Source organism: Manis pentadactyla, chromosome 2 (assembly GCF_030020395.1).
Source record: "Manis pentadactyla isolate mManPen7 chromosome 2, mManPen7.hap1, whole genome shotgun sequence".
NCBI classification, from domain to species: domain Eukaryota; kingdom Metazoa; phylum Chordata; class Mammalia; order Pholidota; family Manidae; genus Manis; species Manis pentadactyla.
Window position 1 is genome coordinate 204,761,551 of NC_080020.1, and position 20,983 is coordinate 204,782,533.

At 33.6% G+C, this 20,983-nt stretch overlaps 1 protein-coding gene across 3 annotated transcripts in view; it reads left to right on the top strand.

Annotated features, from left to right (window-relative positions):
* SOS1 (SOS Ras/Rac guanine nucleotide exchange factor 1) overlaps window positions 1-20,983 on the top strand; it is a 115,341-nt gene that overhangs the window by 42,999 nt on the left and 51,359 nt on the right. For all 3 annotated transcript variants that reach the window (XM_036925541.2, XM_036925540.2, XM_036925539.2), the window contains exons 3-8: window positions 6,337-6,468; window positions 8,291-8,455; window positions 9,999-10,208; window positions 14,364-14,507; window positions 18,785-18,895; window positions 18,971-19,069. In XM_036925541.2, coding sequence (XP_036781436.1) covers window positions 6,337-6,468; window positions 8,291-8,455; window positions 9,999-10,208; window positions 14,364-14,507; window positions 18,785-18,895; window positions 18,971-19,069 — 861 coding nt within the window. The remainder of the gene's footprint in view (window positions 1-6,336; window positions 6,469-8,290; window positions 8,456-9,998; window positions 10,209-14,363; window positions 14,508-18,784; window positions 18,896-18,970; window positions 19,070-20,983) is intronic.

Sequence of the window (20,983 nt, forward strand, 5' to 3'; positions counted from 1 at the left end):
GTCCTTCAGAGTGAGTAGAGTGTTGAAGTCTCCTAGAATGAAAGCATTGCATTCTATTTCCCCTTTTAATTCTGTTAGTATTTGTTTCACATATGTAGGTGTTCCTGTGTTGGGTGCATACATATTTATAATGGTTGTATCTTCTTGTTGGATTGACCCTTTTATCATTATATGATGTCCTTCTTTGACTCTTGTGACTTTCTTTGTTTTAGAGTATATTTTTTCTGATACAAGTACTGCAACTCTTGCTTTTTTCTCCCTATTAGTTGCATGAAATATATTTTTCCATCCCTTCAGTTTTAGTCTGTGTATGTCTTTTGGTTTAAAGTGAGTCTCTTGTAGGCAGCATATCGATGGGTCTTGTTTTTTTATCCATTCAGTGCACTATGTCTTTTGATTGGTGCATTTTTTCCATTTACATTTAGGGTGGTTATCAGTAGGTATGTACTTATTGCCATTACAGGCTTTAAATTCGTGCTTACCAAAGGTTCAAGGTTAACTTCCTTACTATCTAAGAGTCTAACCTAACTCACTTAATATGCTATGATAAACACAATCTAAAGGTTCTTTTTTTTCTCCTTCTTTTTCTTCCTCCTCCATTCTTTATATATTAGGTATCATATTCTGTACTTTTTGTCTATCCCTTGATTGACTTTGGGAATAGTTAATTTAATTTTGTATTTGCTTAGCAAATAGCTGTTCTACTTTCTTTACTGTGGTTTTATTACCTCTGGTGACAGCTATTAACCCTTAGGAACACTTCCATCTATAGTGATCCCTCCAAAATACCCTGTAGAGATGGTTTTTAGGAGGTAAATTCTCTCCGCTTTTGCTTATCTGGAAATTGTTTAATCCCTCCTGCAAATTTAAATGATAATCTTGCTGGATAAGGTAATCTTGGTTCATGGCCCTTCTTCATTGCATTAATTACTTCATGCCACTCCCTTCTGGCCTGTAAGGTTTCTGCTGAGAAGTCTTATGGGCTCTCTTTTGTATGTGATCTTATTTCTCTGTCTGACTGCTTTTAATAGTCTGTCCTTATCTTTGATTTGTGCCATTTTAATTACTATATGTCTTGGTGTTGTCTTCCTTGGGTCCTTTGTGTTGGGAGATCTGTGGATCTCCGTGGCCTGAGAGACTATCTCCTTCCCCAGATTGGGGAATTTTTCAGCAACTACCTCCTCAAATACCTTTCTATCCCTTTTTCTCTCTCTTCTTCTTCTGGTACCCCTATAATGTGAATATTGTTCCATTTGGATTGGTCACACAGTTCTCTCAATATTCTTTCATTCTTAGAGATCTTTTTTCTCTCTGTGCCTCAGCTTCTTTGTATTCCTCTTCTCTCATTTCTATTTCATTTATCGTCTCCTCCACTGTATCTAATCTGCTTTTAGTACCCTCCATTGTGCTCTTCAATGATTGGGTCTCCAACCAGAATTCATTCCTGAGTTCTTGAGTATTTTTCTGTACTTCCATGAGCATGTTAATGATTTTTATTTTGAAATCCCTTTCAGGAAGATTCATGAAGTCTATGTCATTTAAATCTTTGTCAGGAGTTGTATGCATAATATTACTTTGAACCAGGTTCCTTTAGCATTTCATATTTGTTCATGATGCCCCCCAGTTCCCAGAAACTCTACTCTCTGGAGCTGCTCAGCCCCTGAAGCAATGTCAGGGGTTTGCAGGGGAGTGGTATTGGTGCCCGGTGGGAGGAAAGAGCTGTTCCCTGCTTCCTGGCTGCTATTCCTGCCTCCACTGCCTGTACCAGTGGGCCGAGCACACAGGTTCAAGCCTCTATGCTTTGTGCTTGTAGTTGCTGTAAACGGGTCTTCCCTCTGGCTGGCCTAACGCCAGGGTAGGGTTTGCCATTTTGCGAGCCAGGTGGGGCTGGCCGGGAGAAAGGCTCAGTAGCCTGCATATCATGGAGGGGGTCCTTGGCGCTGTGTAGCCTGCCAGGGAGCTGGAGTACCTGAAGATGGTGAAAATTCCCAACCTGCTGGGCAGAGTGCACCTGGACAATTTTGTCTACCTGTCCTTTTTCCTGAGCCATAAGCTCTGTGCAATCCTTGCCCCTTTGTCAGCCCTCTTGCTGTTAGGAAGTCTCTCAGACTGCCTGCCTTTCTTTTGTCCCAGAGCAGCCAGATATTGTTCCCTGCTCTCTACAAGCAGCTGGCATCTCAGTCTCTCCAGGAATTCTGCCTGTCTTACTTAGCTTTCCAACCCCCTAATCATGAGAGTACCATGCAAGCACCATGAAATGTAGGTTTGTGGTCCCAGAGCAGATCTCCAGAGTTAGGTATTCAGCAGTCCCAGGCCTCCACTCCCTCCCCGCTCTGTTTCTCTTCCTCCCACTGGTCAGCTGGGGTGGGGAAAGGGCTTGGATCCTTCCAGGCCACTGCTTTGGTTGTTACCCTGGTCCATGAAGTTTATTCTTTTCTCCAGGTGTGTGCAGTTTGGTGCAGTCCTCTTTCCTATTGCTCTTTCAGGATTAGTTGTGTCACTTATATTTTCATATTATATGCGGTTTTAGGAGGAAGCCTGTGTCTCACCTCTCACATCACCATCTTTAATCCTCCTCTTTATTTCTTTAGTACATTTCTTTAATTACTCTAATACATTTATGGAGCTTTTTAAAAAATAATAAGGGCTATTAATTTCAGACACCTTCATATTACTTTGAGGTAAGAGGCAATTCATCTAAATTTGAGAGGGCTATATAGATCAGTCAGAATTAATGGAATATATGAATTTTTAATCTTTCTATAGAATATATTTTTATTAAAGTACAAGCATATTTCAAAGGGTAGCAATTCTTGCTTAATATTCTGTCCAAAGAAGATTTGTTTTAATAAAAAAGTAAAAATGATTTTTAGTTGCCCTATAGTTTTAAGAAAATAGATACTTCAAAAGTGCTTGAAAACTGATCGATTACATACATATCTATAATCTTATGCTAATTTAAGTTTGGTTAACTGTGCTACAGATACCACAACTTGTGAACTATCACAGTCCAAATGAATGGGATTTTGTTTTGATAGTGTAGCCTATATTCACTAGTCCATGCTGCCAATATTTGAGTATCCTACTAAATGTCAAGCAGTGATCGAGGTCAATAAAGAAGTATATAAAATGCTCTGGGAATACAGAGTCCTGGAATGTAATATTTGGCCCTGTCTTTTCAAAGTGATTTCAAGTTTTAAAAGATAGTGTATAAAACTTGCTTTAATCTGCTTTGTCCTCCGTCTCCTCATTTTCTGTATTTAATCTTTTTAAAAAATAAAAACAAAAACTAGTAGTATTTTTTCTTTGATTATGTCCCTGGTAAATGATATTCTTTATCTAATTTCTGAGGTCTTGTCCTATCACATTGTACTAACTCTTTTTTTCTCTCTGATTGACCAGACTGATTTCCATTTGTAATGTCTTTTCTGTTTCTCTTTCTGGCCTGTGTGTCCTGTATTTATACACCTCTCATTTTCCAGGACACTGATACATTTTTCTTCTCATTTAACTCAGTCTTTCTTGGGATCCTTTATCTTAGACTTCTTTTTCGCATGAACTATATATCCTGAAATTTTAAAACTTTGCTTTCTTTTTCTGTTCATTTTTTAAACTTTTTTCTTTACCTTCACAAATCTAAAGAATCTTTCTAATTTCTAGTAAGTTTGCCATTGACATTTAAATTTCCCAAGTAATTTCTCCATATTTTCTACCTTTCTAGACACTCCTCTCAAAAAATCTTCCATATATATTCTAAGACTTCATTACTATTAATAGGACTTAAAAGTACCTATAGGTCTGAATATTTGCAGTGAAGTTTAGGTTTAGGAATTTTCATAGGTTCTGGAATACATGCATTGGAATTGATCTTCAGTATTATCCATTAGACCCCTTTATTAGGTAAAGGAGAAGGCCAAGTTCTGCTAATAAAAGAGCAGAATCTCAAACCTAGCTCTTTGTCTTATTAGTTTTTCCCAAAGCCACTAGATATTAATGAAGATGGAGTTTCTCATTTCAAACAAATTCATTTTGAAAGCAGAGTAATAAATTTCTAAATCATGAATGTTTCATTGATCATTCCTTCTTGGGCTTCTTTACTTTTAAAAGATATGTATTAAAGAATTGTAAAAATAAATTTTATTTTGCTTTAAAATTACAAAATTTGCCACTACAAGAGATGAAGTGATTCTTTCAACTTGGCCCTTCCACATTAAAGGCACCTTTTTTGACCTTACCAATCTTTTGCCATACATCCTTAGTCTTGGTGTCACCTCCTAGGTGTATAGTTGATAGTTTGGGTCCAGTAATACACTAATAAGTAAATTTAAAATTCTTAATCAGTATTATTTCCACTTTTCTGTCTTCTCTTTTATCATTCCTGATTTGCTTTCCCCTTCTTTCCTACAACAATCGACTTGGAATTAGGTGGATATAATTGTGATGGGAAGGGATTGCTGTTCTCTTTCCTCCTTCTTCTACTTTAACCCCTGCCTACAGTTTACTTCTCTAATTCCACCAATGATTTTTTTCCAAAGACATATGTTAAATATATTTAGAATTGTTAGATTGAGTTCAGCTGATATTCTCTGCTACTGCTTTTCTATCGCCACCATACTCAGGTGCTTTTTAGATTCTAGGTCATCAACGATTAGTAGGTCATAAAATCACTTTAGTGCATTGCCCAACTAACATTTTTTTAAATGATTAGAAAAATTAGTGCATTGCATATAAGAGCAGGTTTTGTTTTATGAAACTTTGTTCCAGTTCAGTATGTGTGTGTGATGTGTAAGGATATAATATAAAATGTACTGAGAATTTATCATTTCTTACTGTGAGTTGCAGTTAAAAAAAAAAAGTCAGCATGCCACAGGGCTATAACATCACAAGGTCTATAACATGGTTATGCCCCTTCAGTTACCCACCAGTTAAAATATGAAAATTTTCACTGGGAACCATGGGTAAAGTTAGTCCTAAATCTCTGTAATTGTTGCTTTTGGATTGGTAAGTCTATAGAATTGACTTGGAAAAAGGACAAAAAAATTTGCTTTTGGATGTTCTTTCTACTGTTCTCCCCCTTCCCTTTTTTCCTCCTACTTTACCTATGAAAATCCCCCAGTATTTTGGACCTCTGTGTTGCCATACAACCATATAGTATCCTGAAAATAACTTTCAACTAGGCATTTGAAAAGTTTATAAACTCCATTTTTAACGATAATTTCTTTCAACACACCTTTAATTTCATTAATTAGAATTAAAATGATCACTTCTTATATTTGGTAGCTGATTTACCCTTGAAATAAGATAAAGAGCAAAGTTATTAAACCTGCATGGGTTAAACTCTCTCATTTTATAAATTTGTCCTTAGTATGTCCTAGAATCAGTGTGTACCTTTTCTCTAGAGAGTATCACATGGCAATTTCTTGTTTAAAATTATATTTTAGTAGCAACTGAAAAAAGTTTTATTTAAATTTATAATCAGGAGTGATATTTAATTTTATCTGGTAGTTTTTACATACTAGTTAAATACAGAGCAATTCCAAGTGTGTTAAAATTATGTAGTAGCGACCTCTGCTGGTTTTAATTATGGTCTCCTGAAAGTGGATTTTAAAAACTTGAGAGGATGAAAGTACCTTTGGGTTGAATTGAATTACAGTTGTTTATTAAAGTAAAGAAATTCAGCTTTTACATGAGTTCATTCACTTTCAATGGAAATTCTAACCAAATAAGTGTTGGAAATGAAGTGTTTTGTTAAAAATCAGTGACCTATGGAATATTCAAACTCTAATGATGAACAACAGCATATTAAAATTGTTGTTGCCAGTATAAACCCTTGATTTCCATGATTTGATTTGTAAATAGTTTTGAACTCAAGTACCTTTGCATGATGGATAGAGAAAAAGTTTTTTAGAGGTTTCGAGTGCAAAATGCTACTTGAGCTTGTTATTAGTATTCAAAGTAAGGACAAATGAATGAAAATTGGATTTAGATTATTTGCTTTTTGAGCTTGGGTCTTGTGTTCCTTGAAATTCTATATAAGTAATGTTTAAAGTGGCTTATACTCATTCATATCATTAGCTTTGCCACAGTGAAGTTGAAATTCAGAGTGTGATTTTCCCCCTGAATGATAGAAGGAATGTTTAGTATCTTTGTTGCCTAATTAAGAAACCAATACAATGACAGTAACAGTTTTCTCTTAGCTTAAGAATGTTTATAATATAAAATATGCCATATACGAAAAGCCTGCTTTTGGTATTCTTCAGTTTTAAAAGTAAATTGTAAGTGAAGAGCACTATTTAATATTTCTGTTGCTTAGTTGTTATTTTCCTATTTTCTAAGGAACGTGTTCAAAAAAGTTTCCCTCATCCAATTGATAAGTGGGCAATAGCTGATGCCCAATCGGCTATTGAAAAGAGGAAGCGAAGAAACCCTTTATCTCTCCCAGTAGAAAAAATTCATCCTTTATTAAAGGTAAAGCTGAAATACTGCCTTCTTGCCTTTTGAAAGCAAAATAAATCCCACAATTTCCAAACATTAGGAATATATTTTATGGATAATAGAGTCAGTTGAAGAGTAAAGTTATCTCATTTAATTTTTCCAATAATTCATCTTATGGGGAGGGATGATATGATAATAGGAAGGTGTAAGTTGGGCAACATTATTTAAAATAATTTCTGTGAATAATAATATGCAAATTTAAAAGACTCAGAAAAGTTATAGTTGTGGGTTTTGTTCTTCTTAGGTGTTACTGGAATTTTTAAAGCTCCTTTCCTGTTGGTTAGACCCAAGTGTCCCTACAAATCCTTTGGATATAAATCATTTACATTGCTAGATGTGTAGAGTCCTCTGTTAGACTACTTAGGGTTAAGGGTATAATCTTTGAACAAAAATTCCCTTAAGATCATCTAAACTATCCATTCCCACTTGTCACTTAAACCAGTCAGTTGATTCTCTCCACAGCTATTGAAAGGATAATTGCTGAGGACTCTAACAATGCTATTTCTATTTTTATTTAATACATCCAGCAAACTACTGATTAACTCTTGCATCAAAAATATAGGTATTATAAGTAAAACCTCAATAATATTTTTGATGTCAATAATTTTATACATACTGTAATACAGGCAAAAATGCTAATGTTTGCATAATTATCTCTTGAGTTTTAATATTTGACAGTTATTTTTATCTCCAGTTTGTAAATGAGGTAACTGAGGCCTAAAGTGTTACATACTTTTTAGTCTGAGTTCACAGAGCTCTACATTGGTAGTGTTAAGAAATCCAGATCTGTTCGATCTCATCCAAGATTTAAGACTATAAACACATGGATGATATTTAAGACTGTCAAAAGGCTATGTTTTGTACTCAAGTTGTTTGAATAGAAATATCTGCCTCTCTTACTAGTCTCAGGAAATAAGTGCAAATTATAGAAAATTACTAAACTATTAGTAATTGCATACTTTAATAGTTCTCTTTTCATGATTTTTACTAGCTATACACTAAATTGTATATTCTAAGAAAAATTGAGGTATGTGCATGTTATATTAATAATCCTAAATTCTGAGTTTTGTGATCTAACTGTAGCTATCATTTCAATTTATTAATACATCCATATCACTATAAATATTTATTTAATAATTTTTACATATCCTTAAGGGTAAATGCAACCTGTCCCCAACTTATAAGTTAGCTTCTTATATCATAGGGTTTTTTTCCCCTTACTTGATTGTTGAGAAAATAGAATTTGTTGTCCTTTAGGAACTGGTCTGCCCCACAAAAGCCCTTATTGTCTTTAAAGTCTAATAATAGGATTATTTAACATGCTGTTAATAACCACTGTTGTTCAGTAGGAAATAGCCTGTGTATCTTTGGAAAGAAAGATAGAGGTATAAGGCAGGGAGATATTCCCAAATACCACTAATATATGAACTCCTGTTCCACATAAAGAAAAAAACCTCTTTTTTCATAGTTTTTCCGGGTTATTCTGAATTAGGTAGCAATGAGAATATTTTCTCCCTTCGCTAAAGTTGGGCTTCCCTTCCTAGGTTAGGGATTAGCTACTTACTAATCTATACTTCTTAAGTATTTTACAATCTCAGGTAATTTTGCCTTAACATTTTCAAATAGCAACACATATATTATTCATAGATGAACTGCTTAAAAATTAAATGCTGTTGATAGCTGCAGGCCTCAGTAAAAAGTTAAGCTAAATTGTATACATGTACTTTGTTTTTAATCAGTGTGTCAAATTTATAGTATAGGATTTTTTTAAATGTTTTTTCTTTTAATTTTTCAGGAGGTCCTAGGTTATAAAATTGATCACCAGGTTTCTGTTTACATAGTAGCAGTATTAGAATACATTTCTGCAGATATTTTAAAGCTGGTTGGGAATTATGTACGAAATATACGGCATTATGAAATTACAAAACAAGATATTAAAGTAGCAATGTGTGCTGATAAGGTAGGATACTGATCTTCTATATATATGTTTTGTTCTTAAGTTTTTATTCATGATTATTGGATGTTATTCAGACAGAATAAAATTGTGTATGGTGTGTTAGGATATATTTTCAGTAGTCTAATAGCAAGTACTCAACATAGCATGTTACAGAAATAGTTGTATAGACAGTATTAAAACATGTTTAAACATGCCATGTAGTTTTTCTTTTATATGTTGCTACAGGTAGGGTTAATAACAATAATCTTTTATTCATGAATTTATTAAAATTTTATTTCAATTGTAAGACTTAGAAGGTTATGGATTTACTTGAGAACAATATTTGAAAATCTAAAAATACTAAACTCTTGAGTTTTATTTCAATACCTAGCTTTCTTTAGATAACTACTTGTATGATTTTACTGTAATAATATTAAGAGCAAACATTTATTGTAAGTTACACATATATGTGACTTATCTAATTTGGTCCTTGTGATAGCCCTTTAAGGTAAATGCTGTTACCTACATTTTATAAAGTGGAAATTGAAGTTCAGAGAGATAAAGAAATTGATCCAGAATTTTCTGAGAAGTTTCAAAGCCTAGACTTGACCTCCATATCTGAATCTAAACCTCTTAGTCATTGTACTATACTGCCTCATTATTTTCATTTTTTAAAAATTACTTTGCAGAAAAGAGAATATTTTCTGATGAAGCATCTCATTTCATTTTTTCCCTCATTACTCTTATAGACTTGGAATATTCTTTCTGATTACTGAATCCACTTAGTTATGTTTAAGTGTTTATTCTTTTAGAATGTGAACATACAGACTAAAAATTACCTGACCTGAAGAACTTCAAATGTTTTGATATTTTTTAATGAATAAATACTTGGTTTTTAAAATAATTGTTTTTCAATGAATATAAAATAATCTGAGTACATACTCTGTGTCTACTCAGGGAGGAGATGCAAGAGAAGTTTAAAACAAGCCTTCAGAGTTGATGAAGGGATACTTATATTTGTGAAACAAACAGAAAGTAATATAAGATAAAATATTACTTTATTGTTTTATAGGAATAATGATGTAGAAGTTCATAGAAGGAGAAAGAGTTCAACAAGAGTAATAACAGACTTTCTGGAAAAAACAGGACTGGTTTTGATGACTCTCCAACAAGTATAGGCAAAGAGGCCAACTAGAATGCTATTCTAATTCAGATATGAGGTGGTGAGGCCCTGGAATGAGATGATAATGGCAAGTGAATGAAACAGGAAACTAAGAGGAATCAGACAGGATCTGGGGACAAATTAGAAGTAATTGGTTAACAAGAGAGACAGAGAGTAGATAATTGATAGAGAACTTGGAGGAGGCAGTTTGTAATACCAGTTACAGAATTCTGTTTTAGAGAAACTGTGGAGGGGACAGTGGCTATACAACCAAGAAGAGATCATTGTGTATCTGCTTTCTCATTTAAGAACTGTGTTCAAAAAACAACTTAGGGAGCTTCACTTCAGATTTAACTATAGATTCATATTTTATTATGCTTTTTTTTTATATCTCTAACTATGTAGGTATTGATGGATATGTTTCATCAAGATGTAGAAGATATCAATATATTATCTTTAACTGATGAAGAGCCTTCCACCTCAGGAGAGCAAACTTACTATGATTTGGTAAAAGCATTTATGGCAGAAATTCGACAATACATAAGGGAACTAAATTTAATTATAAAAGTTTTTAGAGAGCCTTTTGTCTCCAATTCAAAATTGTTTTCTGCTAACGTAAGTATCATTGTGTATGTGTATATTTTTGCATGTGTTGTTAACTCTACATGACCGTTCAAGTTTGAATTTATAGATCATGATTGCTAATGTGTCTTTTTTTTTTTTGAGCTGTGGGTTTTAATTCATAGGGACTGTGATCACAAAGTTGCTACAGCAGTTTCAATAAATTAAGTATCAGAAATTAAAAGACAACTCTAAACTAGACCGTATAAGGGCAAATGAATTCACAGAATCTTCCATGTACTCCAAAAAATTAAACCTCTTGTTTAGGTGGAAGATTTTTTAGAATTTTATTCATTTGAATCATTCAACCAAAACACTGCATCTGTGCTGCCTATATTGTTAGGCACCATATAGTACTTGGCAGTGGAGATTCAAAGATGAATAAGAAACAATTCCTTCCCTCTAGTTTAGTCTAGTTAAGACAGAGATATAAAGTTAAAATTAAACTGCAGTATTCAGTCATAAAAAGAAAAGAAATTGTGCCATTTGCAACAACATGGATGGCTCTAGAGGGTGTTATGCTCAGTGAAATAGGACAGGTGGAGAAGACAAATACCATTTGTCTTATTTCACTTATTGGTGGAATATTTTTTTAAAAAGGCAAAACAGAAAGAACAAAACAGCATTAGACTCATAGACACCGAGAAGTGACTACTGTTACCAAGGGGGACTGTTGAATCACTGTGATGTACATTTGATAAAATTAAAAAAAATTTTTTAAATTAAATTGCAGTATAATGTCTTAATTACCATAATAAAGGTATGACAACAGTATTTTGGGGACCATACAGGAGGGAAGCAATAACATTGAATATTATGGAAGGGATTACTGATCTTAGAATAGTAATCAAACCAACCTCATTGGATCCTGGGGAGATGCTGAGTGAGAACAGTTGAGACTGTCTAAGGGAGTTGCATTCTAGTAATTTCTAAAACTGTAGCCACACAGCCATGGGTGATTAATGGAGAAGCAATGTTCACTACAGAAGCCAAGACTGGGGCTGAAATTATGGCAATGAGTAAACTTTAAAATATATAGAGGAATATATTATAAGTTGTGCAAATTTCAAAATACAGTAAAAAAAAAATCATTGAATTATTCACTTTAAGTGGATAAATTGCATATGTAAATTTTATTTTAATAATGTTTAAAAAAATAAAAATGAAGGATAGGTGAAGATTTCTTAGGACACAAAAATCAAGAACTATAAAATAAAAAAGTTAATGAGTTGAACTTCGTTAAGATAAAAAGCTTTTGCTCTTCAAAAGACGTCAGAAAAAATAAGGTAAGCCACAGATAGGGAGAAGCTATTTGAAATGCATATATCCAACAAAGAACTTGTACGCAGAATTTATAAGACTTTTACAATTCAATAATTAGAAAAACAGCCTGATATTTTTAAGTGGGCAAAAATTTGAACACTTATAAAAGAAAATACACCAGTGACCAAAAAGGACATCAAAAGATGTTCAACATCAGCAGGGAAATGCAGATTAAGAACTCAGTGAGATTCTATTACACACTCATTAGAAAGGCTGTAATTAAAAAGACTGACAAATATTTGAAAGAATGTGGAGCAACTGCTTGTCGGAATGTAAAATTCCTACATTGCTTGTGAGAATGTAATCTGATGTAAATATTTAGGAAAAGAATTTGTCAGTGTTCTATAGTAAACATAAAACTAGGTGTACTACCTGCAATTCCACTCCTAGGTTTTTACGCAGAAGAAATGGAAACACATCCATACAAAACTTGTTCGTGAATGTTCATAGCAGCTTTATCTGTAATTATCCCAAACTGGAAACAACACAAATACCCATCAGCAGGTTAATGGAAATGCAACTCTGTTATGTTCATACTATGGAATACTACTCAACATTAAAAAGGAACAAAGTAGTTACATATGCAACAATATGGGTACATCTCAAAACTGTGAGCAAAGAAACTAGACACAAAAGATTATGTATGATTTCATCTGTTTAATATTCTAGAAAAGACAATTCTAATATACAGTGACAGAAAGCAGATCATTAACTTCCTGGGGATGATAGTGGTGATTAATAGGGATGGGGAACAAGGAAACCTTGAGGTAATGAAAGTGTTTTGTATATTTTCATTATAATGATGGTAATTTACAAGAGTAAATTAACTGCATAAATCTCATCAAAAAGTACATTTAAGATAGGTATATATTCCTGGATATGAAACTTGCCTCAAAGTTGATTAGACAAAAAAATGTCACTGGTAGTCTAATCAAAAATAATAATTTAATATATGTAAATGAATATTTTTCAATTAAAATTAAACATTTTTCTAAAAGCTAAGATTGACAGTATTGATTGTCTTAAGGGTTTGGTAAAACTGTTACTCTCATACAGTATGGAGGGGAGGGTTAAACCAGTGGACTCTGTTTTAGAGAGTATCCATTGACATTTTAAATGCATACTCCATGACAAAAATAATTTTTCAGTAATCTACAGAAAATCTTACAGGAGTCATAAAGTGTTGTATTGAACATTCTTGTATGCATATCTGTTTGTAATAAAAATAATATAATGGAAGAGTAGAATGAATAAATGAAATAAAAGGGAGTATATGGATTTATATGGCTTCTTTGTCATGACCGGTAGAAGAGGAGCTTGGCATGCCACAGCAAAGCTGGGTCAGAGAAGAGCTGAGGCAGATAGGAGGCACACAGAAAGCACTTCTGCTGCATACCAGCGTATGGTGGTTGTATTTTGCAGTACAGTGTTGTAAGCACTATATTGTAAACTGAACTGGCTACTTTTTTCATGAAAAATGATTGACAAACTATGATTATTCAGACTTACATATTTGGCAGGCATTTCTCAAAAAAACAATGAAGTTGGGGGATGGGAGTGGAATGAACAAAGTGGACCTGTCACTTGAAGGAAAATAATTGGACAATATTTGTTGACAGTGATAAAATTTGAGCTTTCAAGTGAAATTAGAACTTTGGAAAATTTGTGTCCACTCCCAAAATCAGTGGTAATACTAATGTATTTGGTCTTTGAATATTGTGTAGTGAAATGTATTAAGTGTGTTTATTTGGCAGATCTTGAGAATTCAGTTGACCAGTATTTTCCAAGTGACCAAATTTGTAATGCTACAGGATCACATATGGGTAGAAAAAAAAATCCATTCAAAGTTCAAAAGAGACCAATGAAATTCGCTTTGTAGTAGCATAAAATTGATATGGTTTCAGGTTCCACATTGCAACTAACCTTTAAGAAACTACCATTTGTTGAATTCTGCTGTAATATCATAAAAGAATATTCATTTAATTTACATGAAATGTCCAGAGTATACAAATCTGTACAGACAAAAGGTACATTACTGTTTGCTAGTAACTGAGGGAAAGGGAAGAATGGAGAGTGCTGCTAATGGATACAAGCTTTCTTTTTGGGATGATGAAGATGTTCTGGAATTTGGTAGTAGTGATGATTGAACAGTTCTGTAACTACGAGAACCGCTGAATAGTACACTTTAAAAGGGGGAATGTTATAGTATGTAACATATCTCAGGAAAGGAACTATACAGAAGAAGGAAAAGATATGCACAATTATTTGAATGGATTGCTGACTCTTCCCTTTTTCTGACTACATATCTGTAAATCTAGATTTTTCTAATGTTTTAACCAAAACAGTGTATCACAACAGATTGAATGCAGAAATATGTATGAAAATCCAGCTACTTTCTATTAAGCTAGATGTTAGATTTGAAAAAATGTAAAACAATGTCATTCTTCTCACTAAATTTTTTTTGTTCTAGAAAACTACAATTACTTTTCATAAAAGTGCTACATAATTTCATATACATTAAAATATACATTTTAATTTCAAATGTAAATATTGATCTAATTGTAAACAAAAGATCTTTGGACTCTTCAGTAATTTTTAAAAGCGTGAAGGAGTTCTGAGACCAAAAAGTTTCAGAACCACTGACCTAGAAAATATATTGCAAATTGTACGTCCTTGCAAAGGAATTCTTGAATTTTCTTGTATATGTAAGTCATTAAAATATCTCACTATATCTGTCATGTTAAATTTTGTGATTATAGAATGACTTACTTGCTCAAACTTTTTTTTTATTATACAATCTAACTAAAGTGTTTTTCTTCCCAACAGGATGTAGAAAATATATTTAGTCGTATAGTAGATATACATGAACTTAGTGTAAAGTTACTGGGCCTTATAGAGGATACTGTAGAAATGACCGATGAAGGCAGTCCCCATCCATTAGTAGGAAGCTGCTTCGAAGACTTAGCAGAGGTAAGTAGTTTAATGATATATCAGAAAAGACAAAGTCTGCATAAAAGCCCTACATTTGCTTTAATATTAGAATATTAATTCTTGTTTCCTGCTAAAGTCACAGATACTAACTGCCAACTACTCAGCTGTATTACCCCTTTTTCATAGGGTCATTGTCAACATTTGTTTCTATTATCTCACAAAACAGAAGTATTCTTTTAACCATTATAACAAAGCAGAAAAAAGGGAATACACTAGACTCAAAAACAAGATCAGAAATGAATAGACATTCAAGCTAGTGAGCTCTAGTAGCTCTGTTGGGGAGAAATCATTTACCTCCACCCTTGAATGTTCTCCCAGCTGATCTAAGAATCAAACTGACATGAAACAGATCAACGGGAGAAAAAAATAGTTTTATTATGTACATGTGGAGGCCCCATGACTGAAACATAAAGAAATGACCAAGACAAGCAGTTTAAATATATGTTAGACAAAGAGACAGTAAATCTGAGAGCAATTGACAGGATAAAGAAAACTTGTTGGGGAGCTTCAATTACTAAGGAATTCCAAGCAGCATTTGGACAGGGTAGTAAATTAGAAAAAGAGTAACAAAATTTGTTTATGCTGCCTCCTAGACTCTGAATTCCCTATCTCTGGTGGTAAGGATGCCTTCTACCTTCCAGGTACAGGGAGGGTGTCTTTCACATGGGAGATTTAATTCCTGTTTGGGGGTTCAGGGGGAGTAAGGGGGATGGTCAGAGTATCTTCATACCTGCTGTTTCTCCAGTTGCTTTAATTTAAAGGAATCAGTATGCCAAAGTGGCACATTTTGGGGTGGCTTGCCCTTGGCCCCTGCAGCTCTTAAGGATAATGAGAACTAAATGTGCTCCATGAAAGAGAGCCAGACTTCCTGCTTCAAGACGCTGATTGTAATGGAATGCTGGGCGAATTTGCCAACTATTGCCAATCAGGTTTTATAGAAAGTTGAGGACTTGAGGTGGAGAGACAAAAACAGTATCTTTTATAACAAATATACCTTGAAACTTAACACAGTATCTCACGATATTAAGCCAATGTGGTCACAGAGCCTAAGACCCAAACGTCATTTTAAGAACAGTTCTGGTCTACAAGAGTGGTCATAAAGGGATGGGGGAGAAAATGAGGAAACCAGAACTTAAAAGCCTCCCCTTACAATATTATGATCAGCACACATAATGTAGGCTGGGCACAGAGAAGACAAGTAGTGACTCTACAGCATCTTACTATGCTGATGGACAGTGACTGCAGCGGGGTATGTGTGTGTGGGGGGGTACTTGTAGTAATTCGCATGGGTGAATGTAGTAACCACAATGTTGCTCATGTGAAACCTTCATAAGATTGTATATCAGTGATACCTTAATAAAAAAAAAGCCTCCCCTTAAGAAGCCTATAATACAAAATTCCTAAATACAAGACAAATTCCCTAATGCTTAGATTGATAGCTAATAAAATCAAGAATAGCAGCATAAATTCACTCGATGAAATTCATTTTGTACAATAGACATACAAAGAGTGTAAAAGAAATTCAGAATACTCAGTGATGAAGGAATATGATCGATCCATTTATAGAGACACTGTGAAACAAAAACAGAAAAGAAAAAAACAGGAAAAAGAACTAGTAGGTATCAAAAGAAACAATTAGGGATATTGGGAATTAAATATACAGGCATTAAAAACTCATTTTGTGGTATAACATTTGCCAGACCTAGTTCAAGGATAGTGAATTGAAAGGAAGAACTGAGGAATTCATTGAAACAGTGACACAGAGAGACCAAGAAAAGAGTATGAAAGACCAAATTTAGAGTAATTAAGGCTATATTGAAAGGCTTTAAGATACATCTAAATAGGAGTTTCAGACAAAGAATGATGAAGAAGTAATATTTGAAGAGATACCAATAGAGAATTTTCCATAAGTAAATATATGTGTTCCTAGATCAAAAATAAATTTCAAATATTGGACAGGATAAATAAAAATAAATCCAAGCCAAAAAGATTGTAGGGAAGCTGTAGAAATAAAGTATAAAGAGAAAATATTTAAAGCTGTGAGAGAGGAAAGAGGATTATTACCGAAAAAGAACTATATAATTAGAATGACAGGGGTCTTCTCTTTAACAATTGAAGCTAGCCATCAGGTGAGTAGTGATATATTCAAAGTACTAAGGGAAAATATAATTTTCTGCCCAACTAAACATTTATTTAAAGTGAGTACAAAATTTAAAATAATAAACCTTGCAGAAACAAATATGAAATCTTCATGACCTTGGATTAGGCAAAAGATATTTTAAACAACATAAAAATACTGCCCATAAAAAGAAAAGGTTGATAAACTGGACTTCATTAAATATAAGAACATCTGTTCATCAATTGACAAAGTTAAGAGAGTGAAAAGGAATGCTGTATACTGAGAGACGATATTTGTAATATCTGCAGCCTGTGAAAGACTCATATTCAGAATATGTAGAAAGTTCCCAAAAACCAATAACTAAACAGGTTGAATATTTTTTCAAAAATAGACAAAAGACCTAAGCAGATATTTCCTGAAAGAAGAAAAGATGTTCAAAATCTTTATTCATCAAGGAAATGCAATTTAAAACCACGGAGCAGCTGAAATTCTGTATTGCTGGTAGATAGGCTATAAATTGGTACAGTCACTTTGGAAAACTGTTGGGAATATCTACTAAAGATAAGCATGCAATGAAACTTATGATCCAGCATTTCACTCTTGGGCTCATACCAAGCAAAATGAATGTCTCTGTCTACATGTTCAGGAATATTCATAGCAGGTTTATTCATAATGGGTAATTTGTAATGTATTCACACAGTGAAATACTGTATGGTAATAAAAAAGAACTGATAAATGTTGCATGAAATAAGATTCAAAATTTTTTATAGTTTCATTTGTACAAAGTTCAAAAGCATGTAAACATCTTTGGGAACAGAAGTTAGAAATAGTGGTTGACTATTGGAAATGAAGAAGCTTGTCTGAGGTGTTAGATTTCTGTTTCCTTAGGTGGTAATTACACAGATGAATTGTGTACATATGTAAAAATTTATCAAGTTGTAGATCTTATGTAAGTTATATCTCAATTTAACAAAAACTGAGATAAAAAACTGAGGAACAAATAGAAACACATATCTTAAGAGAGCTTACTACCCGTAGGCCCTCATTACAGGAAGTATTAAAAGATTCACTCTTACTGCTTTTGTTGAAACCTTACCATCCATCCCTGTATAATCTACAGTGGACTGCAATTTCCAGTGTTGTTGATATAGACATTTTTAGTTGGAAATATAGCTGAAGGAGTTGAAGTTGGGAAATGAACAAGGGACCAGCTCAAGGAATTCAGGATGACGTGGAACTTAATGTTCTATATTGCATTTACAAAAAAACAGAACTCAGGTCTTTTGATTTCTGATCTCACATTGCTGTTACTTACTCAGTGTTTCCCAAAAAAATTACTTGAGAAACAACATTAAGGATAATTAATTCACAAACATAATTCGTTCTGTCAGTCTTTCTTACTTTGTTCTACTGCATTCCTCCACTAGATGTCCTCTTCCTCTTTGTAGAATTACCCTTCATAGGCATGAACTTTTGCTAGAATCCAATGCACAATACTCTGAATAGTTTTTTTTCATGTGTAATAGGGTCCAGGATAGAAAGGAATAGAGATCCTATCTCCTGCTAAAATCTGTTGCCTGTTCCCTCAGGAATCAAAACCAGTAGATTCTGCTCTTTTAGACCTAAGCATTAAAGTTGTTTAGTTTAATAATAATTGATGATGGTAAAATTTTTTGGCAATTTGGATTAAACTTGTTAATTGTTTTGTGAAAACTAACATTTTTTGATGATATAAACTGTTAGCTTTGGCTTACAGCGCATGAAGTAAAAGTCTACTGCTAAGAAACCATGAGAAAGTAATTGTCTGGCACCAATATTCTAAATGTTTATGTACTTTACCTTGTTGTAGAGAACTGTATTCTTTGGTGTTCAGGCTAAACTGTATTTTCCAGAATCAGAATCTGCCCATTCTGCCCAAAATCTGCCAGATTTGCTCTCTTGCTTGAGAATATTAGATTTTTTTCTAGTAAAATTGATTACTAGTCATATATTATTGTTTAGAGGCTGTAAAAGAAATAAGTGATTGTGCTGGCATAGATGTGCCCATAATATAATCTTTCTTTGTTCATGGCATTAGGTTATTTATATTTTGCCGTGGAGATAGATCGTTTATGTCTTATCTTCCTTATTTCCTAAGGAACTGGCGTTTGATCCATATGAATCGTATGCCCGGGATATTCTATGGCCTGGCTTTCATGATCGTTTCCTCAGTCAGCTATCAAAGCCTGGAGCGGCACTCTATTTGCAGGTATGGTAATTCTTAAGTCAAGTTATACGATGTTTGAAAAGCAAACTTAAAATTTTAAATCACTTTGTTTTCTAGTCAATAGGCGAAGGTTTCAAAGAAGCTGTTCAATATGTTTTACCAAGGCTACTTCTAGCCCCTGTTTACCACTGTCTCCATTACTTTGAACTTCTGAAGGTAAGAAAACTCTTTATTGCTACTTACAGAATATTTTAAGTGTGATGCAGTTTTTTACCAATTGGTGTGTGAATTATTATGTGAGCACCCATGAACATTAGTCTGTATCTATTTTCTTTTTCTAGTTAAGAATAGAAAGTATAAATGAATCTGCAAAAAAGTAGCATTTTTTTCAGTTTTAATAGTGAATTTTAAAGCAATTATCTGATACTTTTTTCTCATGGCTCTACTTTGTGTTTACATGGCCTATTGTTTGGAATAAATCCAACCTTGGATTTATACATCTAAGTCTCCATTTTGGGACCTCAGCAAATTCAGGGACTTAGGGAAGGGACCCAGTGTGGGGATAAGACCAAAGTAGTGGGGAAGATTAATCACCTAATGTTCACAGCTCAGGTTTGCAAACTATCTCTATAAAAACTGCTTATCATCACATTAGAAACAATAAACTATATATAACCCCAGTAATAATGGGAATTTTACCTGAGACTATGATGAAATTCTGAAGGATTAAAGGCCATATGAAACCTCAAAGCAGTTATTAATTTGTAAATAAGGACAAGAAGTTTTGATGAAGGTTTGAGAAACCTAATCATCTCAATAATATAACAGAAATTAATTAATACTCCCCCAAGTACAGGCAATTAAAATTTTTTAAATTGGAAGTTATGGTAGTAGAATTTTTATTTTGTAAGTGCATCATTCAGCAATGTGAAAGATTTCTACTGATTTAAGCATGTATATCTCTTTTCGTATTACTGCATAAGTTCCATTAAAAATTAGTATATTGACCAGGAACCTTTGCTAAGTAATCCCACAGACTGTGATCACTCCTTTTTATTCAGCATTCCCTCAGCACTAATGTAGTGTTTGTACTTACCTTTAAGTTTGTATGTTGCTTAATTATTTTCATTAAGTAGTATTTTTCAAAGTGTATCTTATGGGATGCTAGTCCCATGAAATACTCTAAATAAAAAGTTGGGGTGGGGGGAATGTTCAGTGGTCAGATATGTTCAGAGAACACTGTATCCTTAATTATACTCCAAGAAATTTTCAGTGTACTTTAAAATATTAAAAGCTTTCTCAAATTGTGCAGTAAAGCAATCTAATTGTTTTCCAAGGATTTCCCAAATTAATAGATGCTTTTGAAACAATACATTTCTTGAGGTTATTTTGGGAAACTGCCTTAGAAGATTCTGGTATCAGATGGACAGAAAGACCCTCAAATCTTAGGGTCTAAGATTTTTTCTAACTACATGATTCTTACTAGTTAAAATTTTTTTTTTCCTCTGCGTATTGCTGTTACTCCAGGTGCCAGTGTAGACTTAGTGATTCTAGACTCAACAGTGATTGCATAAAATTGGAGCAGTGGGAGGCAGCAAAACACTATGACATCAGTGATAATTGGAAATTAGCTGTAACTTATCTATGCCATGGAGTGTCTTTTGAAACCTCACTACACTAGGTAGGAGTCTGATGTTCCTCTCTGACTCTACTAGCTAAGTGGCCTTGGAGAGATCACCTTTTGAGCTCTGGATTCCTTACCTGTGAAATGCTTATCTCACTGAGTTGTTCTGTCAACCAAGATAATGTATGTAACAGTACTTAATATACAATGAAAAATGTAAATACTGAATATTGTCATTACTAGAGACTTTTCTTATTGTCCAACAGATATCTTAAACTTTAACATTTTACTCCCTTCATCCCTCATACTTCCTCTTTCCCCTGCTGCCCAAATCTATAGTTTTTCCTTTATTCCATATCCTTGTTGATCAGTTCAGGTCCCTTCACCAGAAGCCTTAATACCATCCTTGATTCTTCTTTCTTCCTTCTTAGCAGATCATGATTTGTCTCTAGAAATGATTCTAGAATCCAGCCTGTTCTCTGCATTCTTTTGACACTACCTCAGTC